This window comes from Nannobrachium achirus, assembly GCF_963921795.1.
Source record: "Nannobrachium achirus genome assembly, chromosome: 14".
NCBI classification, from domain to species: domain Eukaryota; kingdom Metazoa; phylum Chordata; class Actinopteri; order Myctophiformes; family Myctophidae; genus Nannobrachium; species Nannobrachium achirus.
In genome coordinates, this window is record NC_137821.1 from 27270111 (window position 1) to 27293000 (window position 22890).

The 22890-nt window shown below is 41.4% G+C and overlaps 1 protein-coding gene across 4 annotated transcripts in view; it reads right to left on the bottom strand.

Annotated features, from left to right (window-relative positions):
* Window positions 1–2596: 2596 nt before the first annotated feature.
* Window positions 2597–22890, bottom strand: part of LOC308297742 (receptor-type tyrosine-protein phosphatase delta) — a 221035-nt gene continuing 200741 nt past the window's right edge. For all 4 annotated transcript variants that reach the window (XM_080741304.1, XM_080741302.1, XM_080741303.1 and 1 more), the window contains 7 exons: window positions 19124–19409; window positions 13279–13457; window positions 12180–12306; window positions 11231–11356; window positions 8471–8625; window positions 7423–7558; window positions 2597–6188 (listed from right to left, as the gene is read on the bottom strand). In XM_080741304.1, the coding sequence (XP_080597430.1) occupies window positions 6120–6188; window positions 7423–7558; window positions 8471–8625; window positions 11231–11356; window positions 12180–12306; window positions 13279–13457; window positions 19124–19409 (1078 nt within the window). In that variant the 3' untranslated portion in view covers window positions 2597–6119. The remainder of the gene's footprint in view (window positions 6189–7422; window positions 7559–8470; window positions 8626–11230; window positions 11357–12179; window positions 12307–13278; window positions 13458–19123; window positions 19410–22890) is intronic.

Sequence of the window (22890 nt, forward strand, 5' to 3'; positions counted from 1 at the left end):
GTCTATTCCCCTAATCCAATTTGATGTTCATGTTCTAACCAGTATCTCAGTCTATTCAAGCATGTCATGAACATTAAGAGGAAACGTAGCATGAAGTAGGCCTATAGGTCTACATTTTGAGTCTGGTACGTCAAACAGGCCCATTTGGATATGAACATGTCTTGACTTTCGGCTTGTACTGGGAGAAACAATAAGTAATGGAATTAAGTTTATCATCCTATTTCGTCCAACACTTTGATCATTGTACATGCATTTAATGCATGCAATGTATGCAGATGGGAGTTAATTAATTTCAAATTAGCCTACAAGAGAATCTGTCACCGCTGCACCATTGTTTGCATATTAATTTGCCGTAGTTGTGCTCCAGGTTTTGCATTAATTCTTTCTCACTACAAACCTAATGTTGTCTGACCCTGGCTTTGCTGCCTCAACATGATGTTTTTTTGTTCGAAAGCATTAATGCACTGAATGAAAAAAATAACAATGTATGTTGTATAGGCAACTGTAAATGCATTATAAAAGAAAGAGAAAGAGTGTGATCATCTAGGGTGAGAGAGATCAACTTCACATCAACAATACATCACTCCTACCACAGGGATCTGTGCTGCACATCATCTCAGTGGTTCTTGTACTATGTCATTGGATTTGACACATAATCTATACAGCTCTATTTTCTGTGTAAGACACAGGGGTACCTTGCCATTTATTACATTTGAAAAGTGCAATGATGTGCTATTGCAGACAATCTACCTTTCTGTGAAGCTTGTTTTGTACATCAGAGCGTTTCATTGTAACCTCAGGAATGATTTATCTCAGGGCCAATGTCATATCTGACAGTTTCCATTATCTATAGAGTGCTGAATGACATTTTCTTATCGGGTTGCGTGGACAATTTTCTGGTTCGGCTCCATGTAATCCTTACTTGAGTAACTTTTACAGAGGAGGAGATATTAATTTTCAAACAGCCCCAAAAAGAGATCCAGGGAATCCAAACTTTATGATGCCATATATTTTGCCACAGTATATAGTACAAAAGGATAGTGAGGGCTAGGCAAAGAATCAAGATAATCTAAAAGGATCATGAAAGCAATAATCAGGTATACAGGTGTACTGAACATTCACACTCAAATATTCCCATTGCATACTGAAATTACAGACGCCCCGACAAATCCCATAAGTGAACTCAAAGCTGTTTAAAAGAGCACCACTTATAACTATGTACAGTATACCATCAAGCCGTGTACCATTGAAATACGCTAGCATGAACATTCCTTAGCCATGGTGGTGTATATTAGTGGTTCTCAAACGTTTACATTTCAAGGACCCCCATAACTCTTGACAGTGTACAAATGGAACCCTCAAGGGTCCATTTGGTTCCATTTGTACACTCTCAGAGTCACAGACCTGTAAGGGACCACACTCAGTGGCGAAATTAGACCTTATTCCCCATGGGTTTTCGGATCAAGGGGGCCCTGATCAAAGGGGCCCGGGTCTGTTGTCTTTGCGCGATTTAAGCGCAAACTACAATGATTACCCCTAATATATTGGAAATTACTAAATACATATAATATCCTAGTATGAATTTATGTAGATATGGGCGCATTGGGCGTATATTTTTATTTAGGCCTATTAAAAACAATTTTTATTTTCGCCACTAGGGGGGGGCCCTTGGGTTTTTAAAACCCAAAAACCCTATCAAATTACACTTGTGGGACCACTTGGAACCCCCTCAAGAAACCTAAGGGTCCCTCAAGTGGACCCTGCTATGAGGACCACTGTCACGTCATATAATGCACCATAATGCCTTGCAGCCTTCCATTGTAATGGCAATACTCTCCGTAATCCAATTTAAGCGTTTCTCGTTTAAAAGGTTCCATCACAACATCCCAACGTTTTATTTTCCTACATACAGTACCTTTAAGTGTCATACAGTATGACGATAAGAGCTAACACGGCTTCCTATGATGTATTCTTAGGGCCCGGGGTAGGACGAATGGTGGGTGGGGTATGGGAATGCTATACCGGGTTCAGCTACGAAGACTACTGTTGCAAGCAATTATGGGAAATGTAAAACCTCCAAACCAGCAGGCACTACCAGCAATGTGAAAGCACCTCAAATTACCACTCCACATTTCACATGTAACACACGTTTTTACATGATAACCTACCAACCTGGGTATCTATACGTTGTCATACGTTGTGCTTTTCCATATTCCAGGGGTCAGCATGGTTTGAACAAAATATTAATGGATTTCAGTGAGAAAACAGGCTATACACTGCGAGGTTAAACACAATTGAAATTCAAAGCCCAAATCTTTCTATCGACATTGAAAATCATAAACTTTTGCCAACCATTTTCCATTCCTATCTGATGCCAGTGACAGCATTAAACGGAGCAATTGAAATCTACTGAAATGTGGTGGGGCTCAATTTTCCCTTTGACAAGAGAACTATGGATATTTCTGACCAGGACCAGTAGGGGGTAAAATGGCCTCATTCATCTTTTTCGAGTCAATGTGAGACGGAGGGAAACAAGTGAGACCGCGGTGCATAACACTGACATTTTTTAATAGAATTCATTTATAACAAATGGAACTTGTGTCAGCAAAGAACTGGTTGTTCATACAGACTTCTTTCGCCACCAATGTAACCTAAGTAAGAAAATAAAAAGCACTCCTTTCATTCAGAAACAAAAAAAAAACAACAAATCAAACAAACAAAAATAAAAATAAAACAGTTTACGCTTACAACTAATCAGAGGTAATTGTATGATTTCTTTTTAACAAGCCGTTTTTTTTGTTTTCTTTTTTTTTTTTTTTTTTACAATTTCATTAATTGATTTTCAGTCTATGCATCCAGACGAGAGATAGATAGAGAGCAGAGAACACAACGTTTATTTCTGTTAATGACACTCCAAGCTTGAATGGCAAAGCCACGAGAACAGATGGTTTGGGGGACAGATTTTTCTCATGTCGTCTGTTGGAGAAACCATGGCATCCGAAAGGATGCTCTTTTATCCACAAACTTTATTTTTTTTCATATTTTTTGAGAGTCAATACCTTTTTTTTGTTCTTTTTTCTTTTTCTTTTGGGTGTTATTTACATACACACAAAGTGAACGTTTGAAGGAGATTCTTACAGATGGGTTCAAGTAATATATTATTGGGTTCAGAATCAATAGGGCAGTGCATAGTACAAAGATATAGAAAGTGCAAATCTTCCTACCAGGCCAGCCTCGGCCATTCTGCAATGTTTCACCATGCATAAGAAAAATAAAAGTCAAAATAAAAGACGAGAGATGAGGAAAATTCTTGATGTACACAGACTGCTGAACTAAATGCATGACTTTTAGCACTGGATGTTAAATAATAGCACTTTCATATCTCAATGTTATGAAGAAAAAAAAATCAGTAAAACAATTGGCACAAAAAGAAGACAGCTGCTTGAGTTAACAAGGGAAAGAAAGCACATCTGGAATGCACATCCACGAAGCCAGAGACGGTAAAGACAAATGAGAAGCTGTTGCCCAATGAAAACCTGACACGCAACTGAACTAAAGCCCCCAATCTCTAATGGTACAATGCCATGAGTCGGACATGACACACTATTTTAGGATTGTCAGGATAACAGAACCATTGTGTCCTCTGGCTGTCTGAACTCTTCTACATGTTCTCTGTTGTTACACAAAGTTGAGTCCCTACTTTTCAAACCTAAGGCATGAAGGAACACTTTTAAATGCTGTGCTTGGTCTCTGTCTGACGGCAATATCAACTTGACGGTAAATACAGATTAGTACTTTGTTGGGAAACCTGACCATAGCAACAGTTTGTACATGTTCATTTGCTTCACTCTGGGCCTTAACTGATGTCTTTATCAAAGGCCTTTGAGAGTTGCTCTGACTCCCTTAGGTCGTATGGTTTAAGGTGGCATTATTCTGCTAATTTCCTTACCCTGTCTCTGTAGATGAACATTTTATATTTGCAGGGTATTTAATAAAACCTGTGTACTGTCCTTTGATGCTCCACGTGTTGTTTTCTACAGAGGTCAGTGAATCATGAGTCGTTTTTAATTCTAATTCACTCAGCCACAATAAGGCCACGGAAAATGAAAAAAACAGGAGCTCTGAAATGTATCATATTTGCATATATAATCTTGTATTACATGACAAATGTATAATAAAAGATAAATGACACAAACTAGGCTACAGCTACATGTAGTATACGTGTACTAAATGCCTCGAGGGATACATTTTGACATGGTAAATGAAACTTTATAAAAACAGGCATAAATATAAGGCACTCTAAATGCAAAATGAAAGAATAAAATAAAATAAAAAATCATGTCATATACCACCGAACGCTGTAAAGAACCATGAGAAATAGACGTCTTTGTACCTTGCCCTATTGGTATGGAACGGCGCAGCGTGGTGGCGTGCACCTAAATACACCCCGGTGATGCTCTGAGTGACACCTGACATCCCCGCCTCAGCACCGCACGGACACAGGGAGCAACAATGCCATGACTGAACAAATCATCCACATAAAAACCCTATCTATATAATACACCTATTTATTGCACAAGAAAAGATGCACTGAATCAGAATATGATTTTGTTCTACTGATGTGCATTCCAGTGGAAAAAAAATCTCTTCATTTCCCCCATAGTACAGAAATCTCATTGTGGAAACTTTCATATACAATCCATATTTTATATATCTATATATATATCTATATATAATATTTATATCAATAAATTATGTACTTTATCCATATTTATAACCTGTTATACTGTATGTATTGTTTGTTTAATAGAGGATTCATAATATATATTTGAGAATTTTCATTATACATATTTATATCCTGTCCAATTCATCAGAATCTGTCTTACCATCATCATAACATGGAAGAACTAAGATAATCGCTTGCAGCAACTTTATACTTTGCTCACCCCTGTTGATTCCACAAAGCCCCAGTTTATCTCATGGGAGTAGTTAAGTTCTCATGTATGTGATTATGGACAAAAAAAAAAAAAAAAAAGATTACAAAGGGACGAGACAAAAACTGTTAACAAAATGTGTTGTTGGTAGTGTGAATACCAGACTGCACAGTTAAGTGCAACAAAACATCAAATAAAACAAACAAACAAAAAACTTTTCTCGGCCAGTTAGCGCATACATTAGAACAGTTCTACAGCTTAAAAAAACAGACAACTCAGAAGAAAAAAAGTGAACAATTACGCAAATACTATTTCTTATCACTTTTGTCGAGTGATAAGCATGTGTAAAAAAAGTAAAGTCACACAGTTCAAAAAAAGCACATATTAGCTGTATAATAAAGTACTAAAAAACTAAATTGATAGGTTTTTTATTTCATTTCATATATCATTTAGCTTTTGCCCTCTCCCAAAAATTTAGACGATGGACATTGTGACAAGAAAAGGGGTATTTTTATTTATTTATTCATTATTACTTTAGGTCTGTCCTGCTTTCATGGCGGACCGAGAAGTGAAGTCTTCTTCTTTCCGGTTAGGTTGTCTTGAGTGTGTGTGCAGTCGGTTGTGGAACAGAAATATATTCTTTACAATGTGCATCGAGTTTGTTTTCTTTTCCGCTCAGCCGTTCCGTGTGCCTCCATTGCCTCTCGTTAACGCGCCATAATCGTTGATGCATTAACTTGTCGATGTCATTAATGTTTTTTTTACTTTTTTTCATGTTCTGTTGGTTTTTCCATTCAGTTTCGCGAGTCCCCGGACATGAATCCTTGAAGCAACAGAAAAAAAAGAAGAAAAAAAGAAAAAGAAAACGACAACAAAAAACAATTCCCGTGTGATGCTTCAACAGTCAGGATTCCCTCACGTCCTCTGTCACCGCGAGGCTTTTATTGGGGATTTGGAAACACTTGGTCCTTCTGGAATCGTCTGTATTGGTTTATTTTTTATTCTTTTACTTGACATGTCATGTCGCACATCCAACACTTAAATGAGCTGTTAGCTAGGAGTTAAGAAGTACTTTCTCAAGCAGGAATTTATGGCTCAGAAGAGAGGCTCACTGGGGTTCATTTTTTGTTTTGTTTTTTCTTTCCAAAAGGGCCCTCTGCTTTTCCTCCTCCAATACAAGGTCTTCTACGTTGCATAGTGATCAAAGCTCCCCAAGTACTCCAGGCCGGCTCTGTAACAGAACTGATATTGATCCTGAAAAGAGAGAAAGAAAGATAACTTTAGTTCAGTGAGCCCCTAGTGTTCCCCCTCCCCTGCATCTCTCTTTTTATTTGGCAATCCGTTGAGTGTTGCTATCACTAACTTTTCCCCACCATCATTTCTTCTCTGTCTAAAATCTACTGTGCAATTAACCTTGCTCTGAAATTAGATTTAAAAACCAAACCAAAACAAACAGATACGCTGGGAAGACTTGCATGTGTATAGCAGCAAACAGGAGGCAACTTCCACTTTCCACTTGAATGCCATAACCTACCTTTTGTATCGACCCCAAAAACAAAGTTATCACAGATTTATTGAAGACGCTTCAAAGTTACCAAAGCATCATACCTCGTATGCATTGATCCAGACAGACACAAATGTGTTTTAAAAGCTTAAAAGATAATATGAGCGGAATTGGCCAGGTGAGGGATGTGCTATGGTTGTGAAATTGAGCTGAGGCTGCAGCTATTGAGTCCAGCGTGCTACACTAGATTAGTTCAGCCACTGAATTAATCATAGGGTTCAACAACAGGCTTGCTTTAGTTAATCTGTTTGGCTGGAGAGGATGAGTGGATCCACACCGGTCCTTTCACTGGACAAAATGTGCTATCTTGTTGGCAGTGTGGTGGCAGACACCCTGCACATGCAGGCAGGGGTGTCACACCAAATTCTGGGCCCTGGGTACAAGGATTCACTGCGGGCCCCCCATGAATTCTTCATAGGTGGGAGGGGGTTTAACCCATTTAGAATGGGAACGCAGTATTACGCATTATTTTGTGCTTTAACTATTGAAAAATAGCAGCAATACAAGGTCACAGATATACGAGTTTGTAGATCTGCTATTTTTGAAAGATCATGAAAATATGTGCATGTCTAGGTTTTTTGAAAAACCTATGTTACCCATATTCAAATATTTAGTTTCAGGGACCCCCCAGAAGCAAAAAAGAAAAAAATACATATATTCAAAGAGTTGCAGAATTTTGCACACATTTTCACAACTTTTCAAAAATAGCTGATCTGCAAGCTCGCAGCGTGGCACTCGGTGCCGCACTGTGAACTTGTAGATCTGCTATTTTTCAATAGCTAAAGTATAAAATAATTAAGGCCCCTCCACATTGGGCCCTAGTAACTCAGTCCCACTTTTCCCCCCCGTGATGCCCGTTCTAGCAGCTGTGTGATTTTGTGTTTTGGCCCAGTGGGGGGAAAACGAAGAACACAAGCGTCTCACCTCTGTCTGTACCATGGCTGGTCTCTGCGTCCGGAGCATCTTCACCGTCTGAAAGATGTCCACTACTCCCTCGTATCTCATTCGCTCCAAGACGATGCTGAGAGTGATGAAGACTCCAGTTCTACCGACGCCCGCGCTGGGAGAAACACACAACAAGAGGTCAAGGTGTATACGGCCCAAAAAATAAAAAATCTTGTTAACACAATGGTTGCCACCTTAAATCTCTTTGAAGTTCCAGGCTGCCACCAGTCTCCATAGACTTCCATGTAATTCATAGTGCACGGCTCATGCACGCCCATGCCTAGATCATGCACCACGTGTGTGTACGCTGCTCACAGCTTTCAAACAAAAGAATCTGCTTGGAAATCCGTTCAGGCATTCATGAGATAGCAGCCATTATGTTTTCTTCATTTGTAAACAAACATGGCTGCCATGTTTGAAAGATGGGGTTGGTATGGGGGTTAAACATGCAATTTCGCGATCGCGATCATGCCTAGTAGTTAGAAGGAGGTCCAAAAATGTTTTTCTTCAAAATGGCTGCCAACTCGGGCAGTGGCAAGGGCGGACATCGGGAATAACTCGGGCAACTCGGGCGTGGCAGTTAAAAAGTTAAGGTTTTATTTGGTTCTGCTGTTTTTTATGTGTTAGTTCATAGACAGAAACACTGTGGCATATTAAACTGGATGTAACCACTTACCTATAAACTGTACTTTGTTGTTCATCAAATAGCTAGAATAGTCAATTTACAAGATTGTAGAACGACTATATTTGCCAAATGTTTGCCAATTTCCACCAAATATTAGCCTATATTTGCAGAATGTTCGCCTCTATGACATGGCCAGAGGAGACATTAGAATATAGGCGTACACTAGAGTTCATGTCATTAATAGATTACTGTTAAATCAGAAAAAAAACTACAGTAGCCTACAGCAATTGGTAAACTGGAGCTACAGAAGTTACAGAACAGCAAATACAAACTTTCATATCACGACATAACTTGTTACAGTGGGTTACATTCCTGCAGACGACATCGTTTTTCGGTCCTTACCTACAGTGGACTGAAATAGGGCCATCTTGGCCAAACTGCTCTTTTGTTTTATGCACTTGTCCAATGAAATCGATGAAGCCCTCCCCTGATTTTGGCACTCCTTGTTCAGGCCAGTCTGTGAACTGAAACTGCCTTACTGTCCGTGACTGTCCATCCTGGAAGAGAAGGGGACAGGCAGAGAGGAATGTACAGATCACACTCTTTAAAATGGAACGTCATGCTAATACAGATCCATCTAGAAAAATAGAATATTGTGTAAAAAAGCATTTGCAGATGCCATAGCACCCAAATTATAACTATCAAACCACTGGAATTCAAGCAACTCAGAAGGTTGACATTTCTCCATTATAAATCCTTGTTTTGAGTGTTCTATAGTGTGATATTGTAATATTTTGAAATGTGGACTTGTAATATGCATGAGCTGTATGCCATAACATTTGGGATAATCCAATGAATGTCCAATGTATCTAGAATATATGAAAGTTTCAATAAATATATGAAAGTTTCAAGAAAATGTACTTTTACACAATATTCTATTTTTATGTATGTATGTAACTTTCCTTTTCTACCCCAGATTTGAACCTGTCTCCTGCTCAAGTGCTGATTCTTTTTACCACTGAGTCAATAGAGCCTGCCTGCTTGCTTGCTCAGGGGAGAAGTATAATTGTGTCAACCCAGAAACAGGATTGTGTGAAACCATACACAGGATCTAAATTGAGACAAAATACAACCACCCCAATTGTATAAGTTATTAACATATTCATACAGATTGAAAAAAAAAAAAAAAAAAAAAAAAGTATTCACACAGAAAAGATACAAAATACAGCTTTAGGTAATAATTACAGTACTTAAAGCAATTACTTAAAGGAGTAGTTCAGCCCAAAAAATGACTTATTTTATTACAATTAATTCATGAAACCTGGAATTCATCAAAATTCTTTTGTTGTTGTCGTATTCCTGGAGCCAATAAACCAGTCCGGTAGGAGACTCAAAAAAGAGTCACCAAGCTGCATTCAAACCTGGATGGTTGGAGCGGCGCGATTACATACAAAGTGAAGGCAAAGACGAGGTGATGCGCGATGCGAACGGTCGCCTCGGTATCTTTGCCCCAATTGGAAAAATCCAAGTGAAGAGACCTTCGCTTCACCCCGACTCCACCCATCGCGTCCTGACAGCCAATCAACGTTGATGTTTTTGGGAGACACGGAAATGTTTTGGGTGTTTGGTTTTTTGGACACCCTTTTTTCCAGGATTTTGCCTTGATTCATGTTTTTTTTTTTTTTTTTTGTTCAATGCTGACCAGCGTGACCAAAGTGAAGCAATTGAAGCGACTAGAAACAAAGAAATAGCTTCAGGTTTGAACGCAAAAAAAAAAAAAAAAATCTCCATGAATCCAAGGCTTTGTTCGGCTGTGTAATTGACATGAGAAATAATTGTTATCAATGATAATTGAGAAAATAAGTAATTTTTGGGTTGAACTAGTCCTTTAAAGCAATAATTGATGAATTATTGATGAAGTGAAAAAAAAGGATGGCCATTTAAATTAGAGGAGAGCCAACCCATATCAGTGTTACGTTGATGCAGGCTTTTACAGCTGAAGATAGCCATCTTCAAAGAACAACGAGGCCCAGGTTTCATGCATCAACCAAAGAGGCTCTGTTACTTAAGATACCTGCTAACTACACCTGGATGATATTAAACGTCAACACTAAAGCCGCTAATTCCTTTGATGTGCTGCAGTCGGCAGGGTGCTTGGAGAGTCGTCTTTGTGGGTGTGCAATACTTAAGTGATATTGTATCCCCTCGATAAGGAAAGCAATCCCTCTGAGGATCCAGTGTAACGTGCACTACAAAGGAGGAAGCCTGCGCTGTTTATCTGTGAGCCTTTGATGGAATTAAAAACTCTTGGCAGCCAATGCGCTTGCCGCGCCGCGTTTGTTTTCGCAACACTGACAGGTGTCATAATTCCCGCAACTTGTATATTTATTTAAATGTCTATTTGTTTATTAAACACAAAAAACCTAGTTTGGTATAAACACGTATTTAGAAATGCTGCCAGCTGGACTGTTTGAACAGCAGAATCTGGTCAGACAGCGCTCGCCAACCAGGCTCTGTCAAACCCTGTCACTCAAGCCGCCTTCTTTCTTGGCATCTGAAAGAAGCTGTTTCCCTGGAATACAATCAATTAACTGGACTCCCAATAACTCAAACCACAACTTCAAAAAAAGATGAATAGTTGCACACTGGCATCACACGCTGAAAATGGCAGAGCTACAAACTCACACTACAACGTTTGTAGCTCTGCTATTTTCAGTGAGCGAACAAACGCCAACACTGACGGATATGTCAAACTGACTAATGGCTCTTTTCCACTACAAGAACGAAGCATACCATGCAGTGAAACACATTTCACGGGTTCTGCATTTGTTTCCATAATTACGCCACGGCTCGGTTTCAGATAAAGTTCTCTGAACCAAATTTGGCCCCTGCTCAGGAAGTAGTACTTACCCCAGAACTCAGAACGTATCATTTCAAAATTTGACATGAGTTAGTGAGCTTGTGCCTCCGTAATTCTTTAGTTATATAAGTATTTAATGACGTACCTCTCCCTTCAAGGCTTGTTCTGGTTATAATGGCAACATAAACAAAACAAAACAAAAAAAGAAAATCACAGAACAGATTCTGGAAGGTTTCAGGTTCTGGAAGGTTCTGCGTTACCCTTTCGTAGTGGAAAAGCAGCCGTAAGAGTTGTGTGCTTACCCTGGCATCAGTCACTTTGAACTCTCTCAAGATGTACTGAGGCATGTTGTACTCGGCCATGGGGTCCACCACAAAGTACTGGTACCTGGCCGACCTCTCTGCTGGCCAGTACTGGTGGCACTTTTCCTAGAGGCGGGCGAAAAAAGCCAAAGTGAATCGACAGTACAAAGCGAAACGCCACCAGTGAGGCACAACGTTCCCCCTTTAGAACACTGGCGGCATTGTCTCCATTCCCAGAAACCATTTAATCTTATTCACAACATTTAAAAGTTAACGCTCTGAGAGTTTATCTGGAAGACTGTTTTTGCTGGTCGACGGTTACGTGTTTTTATGCACTCTCTCAGTTCTTGTACCATTTTGGCTTGTCGACGCTGTCGGGCAGAAACCTTGTACTGTATCTCCTTATTTCATCTTTTTAGTTTTTTACGTAAAAGTAATGCCCAGTGTCACACAAAAGGAGCAACCCCCCCCCCCCCCCCCCCCATTTCCTGAAAAGTAACACTTCTGGACATACAAGGTTTTCCACCTGAAAGTAAAAGTAAAAGTCTGGAATTCGAAATGTACTTGAGTAAAAGTACAAAAATATTGGCATCAAAATGTACTTAAAGTACCAAGAGTAAAAGTACTCATTATGCAGAATATCCCCTTTCAAGTTTTCAAATGTTCAAATCTTTTGAAAATAGCAGTGGGATGCGACGCACTGTGAGCTTGTAGAAATGTATATAGGGCTTAAGTGGGTAATGTATGTTTTGTCAATACAATTATATTTGCCTAAGAAATGTACTAGAGTAGAAGTAAAAGTTCTGAAAATTGAAAATAACTCCACTAAAGTAAAAGTACATAAGAATTGTAGTACAGTACTTGAGTAAATGTACTTATGTACTTTTTACACCACTGGTTGTACCTGAGCAGAACGTTATAAGGAGAGCAGCTGGAGCGTATAACTTACCCTGCCCATTTCTCTGAGCTTAGTGAGCATGACCACAATGGTGGAGTTGTGCTCCCAGAGCATCCTCCAAAAGTCCTCTGTGGTCTCTGCCAGTGGTCCCTGTGTGGCGATGTAGGCTTTCTGTTGCCTGCAGGACAGGGACGTGCAGAGAATGTTAGAGAGGCAGGGGCTGACATTTTTAAAAGGACCCTTTGGTGAAAACATCGAAAATAGCCGACCTCACAACGGCTATTTTCGATGCTTGATTTCTACACATTTCTTGATTTCAACATAAGAAGCTGCATTCTAGTTCAGGTTGAGTTTGGACAAGGGAAAACTGCATCCATGGTCTGGAGAGGGCACTTTTTACAGATGGATAAAAGGGCAGGGGGCTCGAGCCCCCTTTGATGTCTATGTGTGCACGTGCCTGCAGCAGGAGACCCAGAAACAACAATAACACCACAAAAAGATGCGGATAAGATCAGCATGGGGAAAATAAATGCATTTCATTTTTTTTTTTTTTTTTTTCCATTCCGAGTGGTTTCCGGATGAAGGAAATGAAGGTGATGTTGAAAGGGACTTTTTTTCCCCCCTTCTTTTTTTCCTCTTTCTCTCTTTTTTTTAAGACGAGTCGAATACGGCAATAGTTGTTATCTATTATATTCGCTGACTATGCACAGGTGATATTGGATTTAATGTATAGTCTACTTTTCCCGGCTCTCTTTTACTGCATTAGGTGAGTCATTTTAAAGTCTGATGAGGTCCTGAAGTACTGTCCGTACACATGTTCACTGATGGGGGGAGAGGACAGAGTTCATATCACTGAGGGCACTTAACTATAGGGCAGCAATTAGCCATTATTCTCTTTGTTCTATTGATTACTTTTTAGATTAATCGAATAATACTTTTTTTGTATGTTTCAACGAATCGATTAACTGCTTGAGTGTTAGATTACACAACAGTGTCGTGCCAAAATGGCAAGGCATTGTGAACTTGAAAAAATGAAGAAAAAAAAGCATTTTGCCTATAATCCCATGCCCAAAATAGGGATTAATCGATTATTTTATTAAATGATCTATACATCTTTTTTTTAAATAATTAATTACATAGATTAACTTACCTATATCCATCAATGAAACTGGCATTGATGTAGTCGGAGCCCTCTACTCCTCGAATGGGCTGAAGACACACTCGTGTGGACTCATATGGCATTATGTTGACAAGGCGGTTCTTGAACTTGTTGCAGGGGAGATTGGCACTGATGAAACGCGACGTATGGGCTTTAGTGTTGGCTAAACGCTGCAGGGCAGAAAGGGAGAGAGAGAGAGAGAGAGAGAGACAGAGTGAAAGAGAGTTAAGCATTTGCTTAATTTCCCCTGTGCGTTTTTGACATTAAACAGGAAGGTAGATTGAGCGAAATCAAAGATGAAAGCCCCTGTTGATAAACACATGCTATGGAAGTGGAAAACGACGCACACAGGATTATGACTGTTTACCTGCCAAGCAATCCATACACGGAGGAGAAAACTATGCTAAACTCATGCAGGGCTGCATGTTTAATTGAGAAGAATCAGTAATCGCGAGCAATCGTCTACATTATTTGTTTAGATGTTGCACCTTGCCCTCGTCTCCTCACCATTAAACAAGCCAACTGGAAAACTCTACTTGTGGTTCTCAAACTTGTTCATGTCTAATTTATGTATTTGACCGTGTCCGCCCCCCCATCTGAAAGGAGTTTGTGCTACGGACCCTGGCCCATAAGAGAAGTTACGAGTTCAAAATATAAAAAGCATTTAAAGATTTTCACAATTTGTGAATTTGTGTATAGAGAGAACCACACTGTCATTGATACCGTCGACCACGTCACTCTGCTGAGTCGACTGGAGTCATGGGTAGGTCTTAGTGGCACTGCTCTCCAACTTATGAAGTCCTATCTGACATCAAGAACAGTATGTGTCGAAATTGGAAATGCCACCTCCTCCTCTGTCCCCCTTAACCACGGTGTTCCACAAGGATCAATTCTGGGCCCCCTACTTTTCTCTATCTATATGCTTCCTTTAGGTCAAATCATGCGCAAACACAACATCCATTTTCATTGCTATGCAGATGATACCCAACTATACCTACCACTCAATACTTCAAACCCCAACTGCCTATCCTCCCTAAAAGCCTGCTTAACCGACCTGCAAAATTGGATGTCTGCCAATTTCCTGCAACTCAACACAAATAAATCAGAAATCCTCCTGTTCGGCCCCCTTACTTCCAGATCCCAACTCCACAACTCTCTCGGTACACTGTCAACTAATGTCACACCGGTAGCAAAGAATCTCGGAATACTACTCGACTCTGACCTCCGCCTCGAAGCACAGGTAAAATCAGTTGTCCGTACCTGCTTTTTCCACATCAGAAACATTTACAGAATCCGGTCTGCCCTCTCCACTCCCAACCTTCACATAGTCACTAACGCCCTAATTTCATCGCGTCTGGATTTTTGTAACGCCCTCTATTCGGGTATCAGTAAGGGCGCCATTCACCGCCTGCAGCTAGTGCAGAATGCCGCGGCCAGGCTAATTACTGGGACAAGGAGGCATGAACACATAACCCCAGCACTGGCCGCACTGCACTGGCTACCCGTTATCTATAGGATAGATTTTAAAATTTTATTATTAACTTTTAAAGCCTTAAATGGCCTGGCACCTCAATATCTGTCTGAACTGGTGCAACCCTATGTGCCTGTCCGTCAACTGAGGTCCTCCAACCTAGCACTCCTAGAGGTTCCAAATTCAAACATGGTGACCAAAGGGGACAGGGCATTTGCCGTCAGGGCCCCGACCCTATAGAACTGCCTTCCAGTGGAACTCAGGCTTTCTGGCTCCATAGCCATATTTAAATCTAATTTAAAGACGTACTTTTATAGGAAAGCCTTTTTAACCCCATAACTGACCCGTTTGTGTTACTGCTTTTTTGTGTTGTTTTTACTCTATTTTTGTTTTTACTGTAATTTTATGAAATATGTTTCACTATTTTTATCATGTTGTTAAGCACTTTGAAACACTGTTTAAAAAGGTGCTATATAAATAAAGTTTATTATTATTATTATTATACAACCCATCTCCCCACCCATCACCAAGACAATAAACACAATGGACAACAAAGACAATAAGAGTATCACAACATTTCCCACGAAAAATCATCATCAGCAATAACTGCGATAAATAAGAAGCATGATTAATCCGCCTGACATAACCACAAACTGTAACTAACTGTATACCAAGTACTTCATTTATACCATGCTGGTGGTGTATGTTGTACTTGTTGCTATTCCACAGGAGTACAAGGCACAAGGAGCCACAAGGATTATTGTTAGTGCTCATACAATCACATGGGGGATGATAGGAGTCCAGAGTGGACAGGAGTGCGATGTAATCTACCCTGTTTATCATCTCTTAGTGATATCAGCATCCATCACTGAGCCAAGGGAGTAGCTGCGTGACAGGCAAGGCAATAGAGCAGCATAAGACTGCAGAATTGAAGCTTGGAGGACCTCTCATTGTAAATGCACAGTATGCTGCTAAACGGCCTCTGGCAACAACCCGGGGCATGGGGGGAAAACCTGTGTTTGGCGCTCTGCTGTAAATTCAGCCCCCTTTTTACACTGAAATAAAAAGGGGGGCGTGGGGGAAGTGGGAACCAGAAGGGGGGCATTTATCTCATGTCGGGTTACAAAGGCAGGACAACTAACTGGAATCAGCTGAAAACCACAGGCCCCACAGTGTCTCGTTGGCCTAATGGGACCTGGAAGAGTGGCCAGGAGTGGTACTGAGAGATTGGCCAATCAATGACACTGGGGCCTAGACGTGACTCCGGCAGGAGGGCATTTGGCCAGGACGCCTGTGAAATAATACCCTGCTGCCCTGTAAATTTCATAATGTAGGAAAAATTACCCCAGTAAAATTTCACGTGCAACCAGATGGACGTGAACATAAAAGACTGGGGCTGGTACTCAGAATGAAATTTCTTGTTTTTCTTTTTTTTTTAATAACCATGGCAGCACTGAGCATAATTTGCGTTTCCTCTCCAGAAGAATACTTTGTGTGCATAATTTTAATGGCATGCAAAGTTCTCGTCATAATGTGTTTACCACTTTGTCTGTTTTTGCACCCTAATTGGCCAGATTACATATTTTTCCAGCTTCTAAAAAAAGTATAACCATGAGGGGTCTATTAAATTCCAACCAGAATTTATAGAGATCTAAAAAAAATGGGGGTGCTATGAAAGTTCTCCTTATTCGGAGTAATGCTCAATTTACAGTCTGCCGTACGATGGTGACGCGTGCCAAGAAACATCCGATCTACCAGCTCACGGATTGCGTTGGCACGGCGCACTGAGGGCTTGCAGATCGGCTATTTCTGGCGCAAGACGCGGCCATATGACAAATTCTACCACTTTTTCGAGTCACGTGTTCAAATACTGGATTGTGATTGGCTTAAAACAGTAGTAAATGAGGCCACAATAGCCGGAATGTGTGAAATGCCCGGATGTACATGCAAATGAGGCACATTTCCGAGATCAATACGCGATGAACGCATCCGGGGACTTCAGGAGGGAGTCGGAACCTATGGTCGGAACACCTTTCCCCCCACCAACAAATGACGGTCGCAGCTGTCCTATGTTTACTAACGTGCGTACTATCGTCGCCGATTTATTTGGATCCAATGCAATCCGCCAACTTTAAAGCCCCTTTTCTCTGAACCTATGCCTTTCTGGAAGCGAACAGCCTCTATTTACGGCCGGAACGGTGCTTTTAACTGACGTTAGCTTAGCTGTAAGCTAGGCGACCGAGTATTTCCCGGTGAATCTGTGCGCAAAGGTGGGGGCTTGGGAGTGTGGGGGTCTGGGGGACACGCACCACCACTGACTATTGCTGATGATGGAGAGGTTCTATAGCTTAGCCTTTATGTATTGAAAATGAGAGGCACTCTTGCCGATTTAGTAAGAGACTCGTCTCCAATTGCAAGATATTTAAAAGTTATTTGGGGCCATGATGATGATGATATCCTTTTCTTCCCACAACTAGACTAAGGATTTTATATTGTCTGTGTTATTGTTTACAACCACTGAACCACAATTATTCACGTGTGGCAAGATTCACTCGTTTTTAGTAGGCTATATAGTGTAGGCTTAGAAGAAGCCTTTTCAGAAGTTAATTTAATGATTTCCATTTAATGATTTCATTTATCCTCATCTAATGCACCGTATGCACGCTGTTTAAAGGCCGTGTAGGCTTTTCAGAAGTTAATTGAATGTTTTCCATTTGCGCTAATGCACGCAACTGTTTTCGCCAGGTTTTAAGGTCTTATTTTAGTTGTTTCTCATAAGCTCGCAACCCTCCTTGCCCATCGGCCCCCACCTTTGCGCACAGATTCACCGGGAAATACTCGGTCGCGTAAGCTAGACATCTGTCTCAGCATGGAGTTGGCGCCATCTGGTGGTGAGTAGAAGATGTTGTTTGTGGCACTATTTGTTGTTATGGCGGAAGTTTTATAGGCAATAATGATTGTAACTTAAGATCCTTGCAAGTTACAACTATGTGTTTTCTTTCATGTATACGGGAAAAAGTGGTAGAAAAGCTATTTACCACTCGGGGTCGGACATTATGCTCTCATAATGTCCTGAGTGCGGGTGTTATCGGACTCGGCTGGCGCCTCGTCCGATCACACCCGCACTGCGGACATTATGAGAGCATAATGTCCTCTCACTCGGGGTAAATTGCTTACGTATAAACCAGGATCCAGCCAGAGGCGTAATTTCAGAAAAAAATAGGCAAAAAATAAGTTACCACTTAAGCCCCATTTCTAAAAAAAAAGAAGGAAAATAGTGGATCTACAAGGCTCTCAACATGTCACCAAGTGACACGTTAAGAGCCTTGTAGATTAACTCTTTCTGTTATTTGTTTGGGGGCGAAAAAGGAAAATGTCTGCATATAATTGACATTCCCCAAATTGTGATGCCACGTTGAAAGTCATTAATAAATGACTGGTTGCATACTGTACAATAAAACATTTATGTAAATCAGGGGTCTTCAACGTTTTCAGGCCAGGGACCCCCAAACTGATGGGGAGATGGAGCAGGGACCCCCTACCTCGTAGGGTGGGGGCGGGGCTACAACATATATTGTATATTTATGTATACAAATTGTGTTTCGTGTGTATTAACATACCATGTTGAATACCAATATTCAATACTATGCTATTAAAATGATAGATTAATATATTCATGCTTTTATTTAAAACATGCATGTATCCCTGCGGACCCCCTGTTGAAGACTCCTGATGTAAATGATAACACGTGTCACATGTTGATGGATGGGGATAGTATAAAATAACAGAATTTGATGTTAAAGGAGTAGTTCACCCCCAAAATGAAAATGTTTCTATTGATTAGTCATGCCATGGAGACTAGAGTTCAATAATATTTTTAGTTTTTTGTCGCATTCCTAAGACAAAAATGTGATAACAATAAATTTACCCCCATTCGTTCCGGATGGGGACCCGTTTAGAAACGGGTCCCCATCCGGAATCAATGGGGGTAAATTTACTCGAATCAAATTTTTGTCTTAGGAATGTGACAAAAACCAAAAAATATTATTGAACTCGACTCTCCATGGCGTGACTAATCAATAGAAAAAAAGTCATTTTGGGGGTGAACTACTCCTTTAAATGTGAACTCTAAGGGCAGTGCTCTCAAAGTGGATTCGGGGGACTTTAGGGGGGGTCTAAATTGACCCATACAAGACCGTAACTCTGACAGTGTACACATGAACCCTGACGGGTTCATTTGGTTCCATTTGTACACCGTCAGAGTTAAGGGGAGACCTTGAAAAGTTGAACGTTTGAGAAACACCGCATGGCAATTTGCCAGCCAAATGACTTCAGCCTCGAGACCTCCCGCCAGACTGCGCTCACCTTGAACTCCAGCTCCATGCCGGTGACGTTCTCGCCGCCCTCGATCTGCGTCAGCTTCTGGATGTAGGCATAGAGGTTCCTGGCCGGCACTTCGGTGGTGCCGCAGTTGACGGCCTCCTGGAGCGCGTCGTGGATGAAGACGTACTGGTCCTCCGTCTGCACCATGTAGTTGCGCTGGGCGCGCATCAGCGTCACGTGGCCGTAGATGTCCACCGTCTTCTCGTGCTTGATGCGCTCCAGCATGGCGTCGATCACGATGAAGCAGCCCGTGCGGCCCACCCCGGCGCTGCCGTCGCCCAAAACGGACGCGTCGAATTTGGAGGAGGGGAGGGGGGAGAAAAAAAGAGGGAATGACGTTAAGATTATGTGTTTGCCAGCGTTTACCAAACTATGGGTTGGGTCTTGGGATACATTTCTGGGTCACAGGTCCGTTCTTATGGACTGTGAGTAAATATAGCTTTTTCTTAACCTGTCTGGTGCCAATCCCGAGTTTCCCGAGTTTGTATTGGTACCCCCCCTGTGCCAACCCTGAGTTTCCGTTTTTGAAGATTTGTTTTATTTTTATTTTTTTCAATATTTTTTTTTTCGTCAAAAATGTTTTTTGGACCCCAAAAAATTTATTAGGCATGATCGCGATTGCGAAATTGCATGTTTAACCCCCATACCAACCCCATCTTTCAAACATGGCAGCCATGTTTGTTTACATAATGTAAAAAACGTAATGGCTGATATCTCATGAATGCCTGAACGGATTTCCAAGCGGATTATTTTGTTTGAAAGCTGTGAACAGCGTGCACACACGTGGTGCATGATCTAGGCATGGGAGTGCATGACTTTCAAAGAGATTTAATTGATAGCAACAAAAGTGTTTTAACGTTTACTACCAAATTCTCATTTCAAAATATCTGTTTTTTCTTTTTTTTTTCCAAAAGAATTTCAGAAATGAAAAAAGAAAAAGAAAAAGCCATAAGTAAAACTTTTGAGAAATTGTGAAAATAGCAGATCTACAGTTCACAATGCATCATGTTGTGAGATAGATCAGCTATTTTCATAATACAGTATATATAATTTTTTAAATAGGGCTTAAGTTGTTATTCGGAATGTATGTACTAAGCTCACAAAGTTTGGGTCCTGGGGCGACTCTAAATCTCTGTTTTGGGTCTCGAGCTGTGTGGCTTCCAGCCCGTGGCCCTGGGGTTGCAAGTCGCTCTCCTTTCTAAATAAACAAAAAAAAATCCCTAAATGCTAACAGATGCCTGGGGTCATCTTGGGCTGGCCCATTTTCTGTAACAATGTTCTTTTCTTTTGCCAGATCTGGAAATGGATTATCAGCACTCACTGTGCATCGCTGCAAAAAAAGCCAAATCCTATCCAAGTTGTACTTCTCAATCTCTACACAGCTGCACTGCTGACCAAAAATAACAGGTTTTCAAGTTAAAGTGGTTGTTATATAAGCTGTTATTTCTGGCAAGTACCACATATAAATTAGCCATCTGTCATCGTCCGTGTCATTGATATGACATGTTCTTGCGTCCATCCTAAACCTTTGCTCCCGGCCCTGTTGACCAAATGCCGCGTCAGGCAGCACAGCGAGCGGTGCCAGAGAAAAGCACGCTCGCTAACGCCAGTGGCGACGGCGACGCCAATAGGTGAGCACCCTCTCTGCCAGGCTTTGCCACAGGTGGACGTGACCGTTGTTCTTTGAGCGTGTACTCAGATGTGAAGTGGGCACGCTGAGTGGAGGTGAAAGGCATGGTCGGCCGGTGCCATGTGGTGAGCCTCCCTGCTGGTGCTGCCATAAAATCTCCTCTCTCCTCTCCGCACCCCACCTGTGCTCTCCAACCCATCACAGCTAATCACCCGCTCGGCAGCACCATTTAACCTTTATCTCCCGGCTTTCAAAGGCTCCCACTACAACGGCCGCGTGCCCGCACGCACACACGCGTGCGCACAGTATTGAGAGAGAGCGGCGCACGAGGGCCCCCGGTAAATTTGCCGAGCGACTTCTGAGAAGAGCAGCTGACTTCAATTAATGCAGTTAGATTAGCACAGTGCACTAAAACGTATAATGGCTTTAGAGGAGCCACTGAAAGGCATTAAGACTCTCCGTGGCACATTTTCACATTAGTGCTGTAAATGTAAATTGTAGTGAAAGTGAAAGTAAAAAATATATAAAGTAAAAGACAGAAAGTACTCCGAAACAAGAGTTGAGACTGTTTTGGCGGGTCTCTGACGAGGTCAGGTTAACACTTATGTTGCTATGATTTTTTCTCTTCAATGTCTCGCGTTGCCATGGTTACCATAGATTCCATGTAATTGTGCAAGTGTGTAAAAAGTGCACGCCCATGCCTAGATGATGCACCACGTGTGTAGATGCTGTTCACAGCTTTCAAACAAAAGAATCCGCTTGGAAATCCGTTCAGGCATTCATGATTTATCAGCCATTATGTTTTCTTCAGATGTAAACAAACATGGCTGCCATGTTTGAAAGAATGGGTTGGTATGGGGGTTAAACATGCAATTTCGCGATCGCGATCATGCCTAGTACATTTCTGGAGGTCCAAATTTTTTTTTTGAAAAAAAAACATTTTGAATTTTTCTTTTTTTTTTTTTTTTCAAAAACGGCCCAAACTCGGGAAACTCGGGGTTGGCACAGCACTAGTACCAATACAAACTCGGGAAACTCGGGGTTGGCACCATATGTGTTAAGACGCGTACGTTGCGTAAATGTGTCCAGATGCAGAAGACTACTGAAAAATGCGCGGACAGTCGACCGCCCATCACGCCACACGTTCCCCCAAAGTGCCGCGGCATGCGAGTTCCTTTCCCACAGCGCTTTATTAAGTGTGCGGAGACACGACAGCGCTAAGTCCCCCCTTTTCAGCTCTCCGGCAGCAGCGCACTGACAGGATGAGGCCTAGCTTGCGCTCGGCGCTCTAATGTAAATAGGTTATTCAATCCATTAAGCCAACATGCCTACGAGGTGTGAGCGACACACTCCAACCTCCTCCTTCTGATGGAGCAGTTGTTTTTCATTTGTTCTCAGAAAGGGGTGAGGGTGGTGTGTGTGTGTGTGTGTGTGTGTGTGTGGGGGGGGGGGGGTAGAAAAACTCAAGAAGGAGTAGAGTGAATCTCCCGGGGGCTAAGTCTGGTTAATGTGCCATGGTGCAGTGGAACTGCACTGCGAATGGAATAAAGACTTTGTACGGGAGTCATTGGCTTTAACAAATGATCTTATGATCACTTTTCAAAATGGCTGACGTCAGCGTCTTTCCCCCACTTCTTCTGACGCCAGATTTTCTCTGCAGCTCTATAGGGAAATGATCATCATGAAAATGTTTGCCGCTCGAGGTGTCTTATGGGTCCGGCAAGTCAAGTATCCGCACGGCTCTGTGCGCGAGATCGTGCACGTGTGAAAGAGTAAGAGGTTGAGGTAGGAGCAGAACATGCTCGTGAAGACGTCTGAGGATTAGAGCCCGACTGATATATCGGCTATCATTTGACTTTTTTTGACGACTTCGGTATCAGCAACTATGCAGCTGATCTGTCCCGATTTGAACCCCTGGCGCCCACTTTTCGCTGTGACATTATCGGCAAAATTGTTTAATATTTGTGAGCTTGTAGAACAGCCATGAAAAGAAAATAATTTTAGAGCGAAAGTGGTTAAAGAAAATATCAGAACGTTTTAGTTTTTTTTTTATATGTTAAATATTATAAAATATAAATGTTAAACTAATTAAGTTTAATCCAAGTGTTTAAAACAATAT